Source organism: Mus pahari, chromosome 14, assembly GCF_900095145.1.
Source record: "Mus pahari chromosome 14, PAHARI_EIJ_v1.1, whole genome shotgun sequence".
NCBI classification, from domain to species: domain Eukaryota; kingdom Metazoa; phylum Chordata; class Mammalia; order Rodentia; family Muridae; genus Mus; species Mus pahari.
The window spans coordinates 55,614,728-55,622,244 of NC_034603.1; the positions used below are offsets into that span (position 1 = coordinate 55,614,728).

At 48.2% G+C, this 7,517-nt stretch overlaps 1 protein-coding gene across 1 annotated transcript; it reads right to left on the reverse strand.

Annotated features, from left to right (window-relative positions):
- Positions 1 to 649: 649 nt before the first annotated feature.
- Dynll2 (dynein light chain LC8-type 2) lies at positions 650 to 4,876 on the reverse strand. Its single transcript, XM_029546516.1, has 2 exons — positions 4,706 to 4,876; positions 650 to 2,614 (listed from the first exon to the last, which is right to left on the reverse strand). Exons 1-2 carry the CDS (start codon positions 4,835 to 4,837, stop codon positions 2,477 to 2,479), a joined length of 270 nt encoding a protein of 89 aa, XP_029402376.1. The 5' UTR covers positions 4,838 to 4,876; the 3' UTR covers positions 650 to 2,476.
- Positions 4,877 to 7,517: the final 2,641 nt, after the last annotated feature.

Below are 7,517 nucleotides of genomic sequence, written 5' to 3' on the forward strand. Positions count from 1 at the left end.
TCCACTGTTACTTTGCTAGTCTCTACTGGCCACCCTCCTCTCATTCCCAGTGCTCTTGTTCTCAGAGGGAAGGGAGTGCGGGGGGAGGGGGGACTGACCACCCCCCCCCCCGTACCCTTCTCAAAGGTCTAGAGAAGGCCCCATGACAGAAACAGTCATCCCACCCCGCCACAGCTTTGAGTGCCCGTTTCTTGTGGGAGAATTTTCAGTTCCTGTCTTTCTTCCACAGTCCTATGACCCTGTTTATCATTCCCTTCCAGGGCTCAAGGAAGTCCTACGAGTGAGACTAGACTGGAATGTTCAGGAATGTGTTGTCCCAGGTGACATTTGGAGCAGAAATAGCTAACTTGGGTCCTTCAGTCCCCTCATTTCTGCTAAAACTTGAACTGAGCCTCTGACCTGGAACACCCAAGACTCCGGCTCTCTCAATCACTAACCAGCAAAGGCAGCAGCAAGGCAGGCTCTGCAGTCCCTTAATTAATCCTCTGGTACCTCACAGCTCCAGGCTTCCTCCAAAGACTCACCCACCCAACTTCATACCTGAAGCCCCGCCTACCTCCAATGCTCATTGAAAGCACAGCCTACCTCACCCTAGGAAACACCGACCCAGCCCACCCACCCTTCGCCCCCAAAGAAACCCCAACAGCTCAGAAATGCATCAATCGACCTTTAATGTCCAAAAGAGGCGTGGATGCAGAGCATAGATGTGGCAGGGTCTCAGTCCCTGCACCAGAAATGAGAGATGAACAAAAACGAGACACTTCCAACTGGCCAGAGTCTGGGAGGGCAGGGAGAAACACAGATCTGGACATTCATAAGAAAAATAAAGCCTAAAATCAAACATTCAATCTTGTACCCAATAAAGGTTTGAACAGGGAACTCAGTCTCCACCAGTTCCCACCCTCCCCTGCCAGCATTGGAGAAAAACAAAAGCTCAACACACAGGAAGGGCTTAGGAGGAAGGGGCATTCTCCTGCCTCCCCCCGGCCCCCAGGAACGGGCTGGGGAAAAAAATAGCTAGATTTCCCCACCCCTTACAGTGTCAACCCTACACGAGTTCTGAATGTGATTCATAAGAATCAGCAGCTCAATTGGCAATGACAACCCCCACCCACCCCAATCATGTCACAACAGACAAGGTCTCCCCTGCACCCTTCTCTGGAATCTCCTCCCAAGCGCAGCCTTCTCTCTCCACCTCCTGACTCCCAGAGGTCATCACTACACTTCAGACCTGTTCCAAGGAGCCCTCCACCCCATTCCTTCCATTCTCACTTCCCACTAGAGACCAGTCACCTGGTCCCAGATCCAACTGCAGGACAGATGGCAGTATGGCCATCCTGTTCTGGGTGACCTTCCAACAACTTTCCCAGGGAACAGACAGCCATAAGGCAAAGCAGTGTCCAAGCAAGATGAACTGAGGGGAGGGAAATGGCTGACACCAACCTGCCCTCACCCTCACAACAGGTAACATAGAAGCCCACTAACTGCCCCTACTTCCCATACACCCTAGAGATTCCACTTATCCTGCCCCTTCCCACCCTTCCACCCCAAACCCACCCCCACACACGCACACAGACAAACACAAACATACACAAAGAAGAATTGAGGGGACGTTGATTTGGTTTGATTGCTAAGACCTAACTAAGGAACTACAGTCACCAGAAATTCCCTTGCCAGCCAACAATAGGGGCTGCTCTAAGAGAACGGAGGAATGAGAAAAAATGAGGGCTAAGCAGGGAGCAGACAGAATGTAAGGGGAAGTCAGGCTAACCCTACTCCCAGCATCCTCCCGACACAACCTCTCTGGCTGGAAGAATATGGGAAGGTGACCCACAAAGACACAAGCCCTTACTTAGAAATCCTGACAGACGGCAAGACGAGTCTGCTCCCAACTCCCACACCATAAATACACCTTAGGGCCCCTTAGAGACTGCACGCCCACCCCTGCCCCAAGTCACAGTTCTGTGGAATATTCTCCCTGGTACTAGCGCCATCTCCCCACCCACCTTCCTGCCCCTCTCCTTGCCTGTCCTAACCTTGTCCTCACAGCCTCCCCGGCCTTCTACAGCAGCACCCACCATCCACGAGGCAGCTGCAGCTGAACTTCCACCTCAGACCGATTTCTATTCCTCGGCCCTCCTAGTCGTTAGGGCTTTGCTGAGGGCCTTTATTTTTATCTAGGGAGAGAAGAGAAAAGGAGGGGTGGGAGAGATTTCCTAGTGCAGTACAACCAAAAAAAAAAAATGTTAACGTCTTAAAAAACACAAACATAAAGCAGCCTTCTTCCCCAGGCAACTAAACAGAAAGAAGTTTGGTTTTTGTTTACTGCGACACACACATGAAATCGAGTATACAGTCCATGCAGTAGCACAGCCATTGGAGAGGACTTCCTGATGCTGGCCCCAGTGCAACAGTCCCAGCAACGCCGCCTGCTTGCCATCGCTGCCGCCGCCACTGACACCTTCGCCTCGGCCACCTAGCCCGACTTGAAGAGGAGGATTGCAACTTGACCCAAGTAAAAATAGATGAAGTGCTTTGTCTCGTGTGTGACATAGCTGCCAAAATTCCGGCCCACGATACAATGCCAGGTAGGGTTATATTTCTTGTCAAATTCCTAAAAAAGAATAAAAGGGAGAAAGAAAAGTAGTTAGGGTTACCGAAGTGGTAGAATGGAGTTGCTCACAGCAATCCCAGCACACATTTAGTTGTTCCCACCTAACTTGCCCAGTAACCCACCCCAACCCAGGACCTCAGCCCTCTCTACCCTCAGAAGCTCAGGTTCTAAGGCTGGCAACGGCACTCCGGCCCTCATCAATAATGGACCACCACAAAGGCTCCATTGTTCTTCTCTGCCAAACCTCTAGCACTCTACACCCTGATCATCTCTACATCCTCTTGTTACTCCACTCCCAAACCTGCCCACCCCTCCAATTCAAGATAATCAGAAAAGCCAGGATGCCATAAGCACAGTAAGCAGGCATGGCCACCACCGCCTCTTGCTCCTAAAGTGACATTCTGAGCAGGAACAAGTGGGGACTAACTGCTGCAGCACCAATCCCCTCACTATAAAACCAAGCAACCCTGGGAGCCATCAGGCAGTTCTTAGCACACTGAGGCTCAGCCGATAGCACAGGTCTAGATGTATCCTCCAGCTACCAGCCCACTAGGAGAAACTGGAGCCCCCACTAGCACAACTTTCTGCTAGGTAGACTGCCACAACACTCCTACACATCCTCTACAATGACCTAAGACTGGGCCTTTGACTCTAGTTTAACATGGGTCTTGGGAGCTGGAGGTGAGATAGCCTCGGGCTGGTAAGAACACTGGCTTCTCTCACACCCACACAGTGGCTCACAGCCTTCTTGTAAACTCCTATTCCAAAGGATCTGATACCCTCTTCAGACCTCCACAGGGACCAAACACACACATGACAAACCAACATACACGAAGGCAAAACATTCATACAAGAAAATATAGATATGACGTAGTTAAAAAAAGACAAACCACAGGTCTGAACCGGAGCCCAGGGCCCAGGCCCAGCTGCCTCTTCAGTGCTAACCATTTCAACTCAGGCATTCATCTAGGACCTCTCTTTTAAACGCGTACATCCATTTATTTGGGAGTGTTGAGTGTGCCACAGGACACGTGTGGAAGTCAGGGACAACTTGCGGGAGTCCAGTCTCTCCTTCCACCATGTGGGTTCCAGGGCTCAAACTCAGGTGTCAGGCTTGGCAGCCACTAATGCATCTCACCGGTCCCATTTAGAAATTCCTCATGAATTCTAAATACTGAAGCATTTTTTACAAAATTTACAAAAACTACACAGTCAGCTCTCGACATCGGAGTTCTACATCCATATATTCAACCAACCACAGATTTAAAATATTTGGGAAAAAAATTACACCTGTATTGAACATGTACAGATTTTCTTCTCTATCATTTCCTACAGAAATCAAGGAATTGAATATTCAAAGCTGATTCTTTTAAAATGTTGGGAGGGGGCTATTGGAGTTGATTCAGCAGTTAAGAGCACCCGCTGCTCTTCCATGGTCCTGGGTTCCATTCCCAGCACCCACATGGCAGCTCATAACCATCTGTAACTCCAGTCCCAGGGGTTCTGATGGCTTCTAGCCTCTTTAGGTACCAGGCATACACTATGATGTAGAGACATAAGCAAATTACCCATACACATAAGGTTAATTAAAAAAATAATAAGAGAAAACATAAGGAGACTAGAATATATTGCAAAATATGCAGAACCTAAGCCCTTTTTTAGGGAAAAGAAAATGTTCCATATCACGAGGATTATAAAGGACATACCACTGTAAATGAAGAAATTCCCTGAAAATCTGTTCAGGATCATATAGTATTCATTCAAATGCTCTTAATCTTAATCTTGAACACTGAACAGTTCCAACTGGGCTAGTAATATTTATTTTGACGTTCCTCTGCATAGCCCTCGCCTTCCCCTTCCCCATGCCTTCTAGTGACATAACCATCTGTACAACTAACACCGCTTCAGCACACAAAGCCTCATCAAGATCATTCAGGAGGTTGCTTTGGGAGCTCAGCATCACCCATAATTCAGCTGTTTCATTTGTCTGCAGGGCTTTCTCAGCAAGTGTCTGCCCTGACCCCACCCCTACCCCATCCACCGTCCCCAGCCAAGGCGGCTCAGCTGTCAATCCTCAGGCTCCCGGCTTACCTTCTTGATATAGGCAGCAATGTCCTTCTCTATGTTGTACTTCTCCATGGCCTGTGTGGCGCAGTCAACGGCATCCTGTTGCATGTCCTCAGACATGTCTGCGTTCTTGATCACTGCCTTCCGGTCAGACATCGTGACACTGCAGTAGGAACACAAAAGTAAAGCTGGTGCCATATTGTGTGAACAACAGCATGGGCTACTGGTTGGAAGCTATAAGGTTAGAGAGGGGCAGACACGGTGGGAGCACATGAACACAGACGAGAGAGGCAGACTCGGTGGAAGCACATGAAGACAAGCGGGACAGACATGGTGGGAACGCATAAACACAGACGAGAGAGTCTTATGCTGGCTAAGGTGGCACTTGCCTTAAATCCCAGCACCTAGGAGGCAGAGGTAGTTGGATCTTTAAGTTCAAGGCCAGCCTGGTCTACAAAGGAAGTTCCAGGTTAGCTAAAGCTACACAGTAAAACCTTTGTCAAAAAAAAAAGAAGAAAAAAGCCACTTAGAAGCTTCTAGCAGAAATACGGTCCCTACCTCTTGGAAATACAGACAAGAAAGAAAGAGGGGAAAAGATATCTAAGATGTTGTGCTTTAAAATCACACATAAGGTTTTCTAACTCCTAATAGCTACCTATTTCATAGGCTCTGAGCAAGAGTTAGCACACCACCAAGAGCCAAGCGACATAGCAATGCAGCTTTCTTTCAGCAAGTTAATTGGTCTCTTGTGTTTTTATGTCACCATCTGTAAAATGGGGTCCAAGCATTATCCTAAGAATGAACCAGAAGCTCACACCTGAAGAGATAAGCCCATGACTTAATAACTATTATCTACTACTGGCCTCACAGCAGAAAGCCTGCTAGAAATCAGTATCCCTGACTTCTGGTCCTGACTCTGAACCTTTGTGGTCTCAACAAGGCATCTGGCCTTTCTGTATCGATTACTTCCATTTTAGAAATGAGGTCAGCTCTCAACTGGAGGTTGTTTAAGAATTAACTAGGGTTACATGAGAGCATCAGCAAATAAGGAGAGCCTATGCAAGGAAGCTGGCTGTCCATCAGCCAGACTCAACCACCACCTGTTTTTATGAATCAAAGTTTTATAGGAACATGTTACAATAACAGAGTTCTAGAGATTGTTCTGACCATAAATCCTAAAATACTCACTGTCCCCTCACAGAAAAAAGGCCAACTCCACTTTGATAAAAATAAAAGGGGGCTTCACACACATAGCCTGCTGGCAAAGAGGTAATAATGACCTCTTAAATGTTGGGGCTGATGTTACCTCAAACCAGAGAGGCGGCAGTCCCATGTCACCACACCCAACCCTGCTCCCTCCTCTCCTCACAACCGTGTTCAGTCTTTACAGTATAATACAATTTCTGAATTCTGGCTTTTAGTCACAGCCCAAACAATGTCAGTTCTCTTGGTTTTTTGCTTCCTCATGTAAAAATTATTTTTATTCACTCAAAAAGCACTAATGATGTGTACATTTGGAGAACTATTAACCGATGGGAGTGCTGAGAACTTTCCCTTAAATATAAAAACAGGGCCAGGTGTGGTGATTCGCACCTGAAATTCTAGCACTTGGGAGGTAGAAGCAGGAAGGAAGAGCAGGCATTTAAAGCCAACCTCTGCTACAATAAGACCATGTTTCAAACAACCAAAACAGAGGAGACAGAGGAGGCCCACAACACTGACCTAAGACTAAGAAAGAGCTTAATATTTTTATAGCCTTGTTTCATAGCCATGCTTCCCGGGCCGTGTTATTCACCCGGCAAGCAACCAGACAACCAGACTTCGGAGACTGACCCCCCACGGACCCTTCTACCCTGGCAGCCTACAGCCATGTGAGCTCCCTTACATCCAAAGAAACAAGCTACAAAAACCTGCCACTGCCCGTTCTCATCACTCACAGCAGTAACTGATCCCCCTCACCTCAGCTCCAAAAGCAACACTGGTCGTGGCCCAGCCCAATGGGGACGGGAGTCTGACTGCTCAAGGCAAGACTGCTGGGACCATTCCAAGTCGCTCCTTATCTATGTGCACCGTACCCACGGAGATGAAAAAAATCCCAGACTGTCCAACGCACACAATGTGTGCGTGAAAACTTCCAAGCGAGGCACCTTGGTCTGACACTGTCAAATGAAGCAAAGCTTCTTCCACGGAAGCGACACTGGCTAGTGTTTAACTCAGATGCCCCCCCCACCCCACCCCAGAGAAAATATGGAGGAGTCTGTGGTGTTGAAGCACAGGTCGAGTGATGCCTGTTTAAGGCCGAATAACTCTGTGACCTTGGGCAGACAATCATGCTTAAAACATAATGGCTGAAATGAGAGGAACGGAACAACCTCCATGAATGAGGCTTGGGAAGAGGAAAAGGCCGATGTTCTGAGACCTTTCTAGAAGGAAAAAAAAAAAACAACAATGTCACCTGGTGGCCTATTCCAGGTTCCCACTCAGAAGGGGGCAGTGTTTACAAATCCAGAGGTTGGGGGTGGAGCCTGGCTACAGACAACGAAGTATGAAACTGGCACCATTTTGCCAAAAAAGCTCACCTGCTTTATTGCCTCCTCCCCAAAGTCCAAAGGATCAACTTTGTCACAGTAACTAAAAGCTATCTTACTCTCAGAGAGCCTACGATTACATAATGCTGGTCTTGTGACTACAATGCCACGATTCTTCACCCTTGGCCCCTCAGGCGTCGCAGAAAGGTGAGGCCCAGCCCTGGCAACCCCTATCCAAGGTACCAGCGAGAAAAGGCTAGGGAGCCAGACGCCCAGTGATCCTTTCCTTCGGGGGGGGGGGGGGGGGG

Bases quoted from the DNA above. Each gene is read 5' to 3' on its own strand.
- Dynll2 (XM_029546516.1), bottom strand. From the start codon at position 4,837: ATGTCTGACCGGAAGGCAGTGATCAAGAACGCAGACATGTCTGAGGAC. The intron at 2,615-4,705 runs GTAAGCCGGGAG...ATTCTTTTTTAG, and splicing joins TTGCTGCCTATATCAAGAAG to GAATTTGACAAGAAATATAA.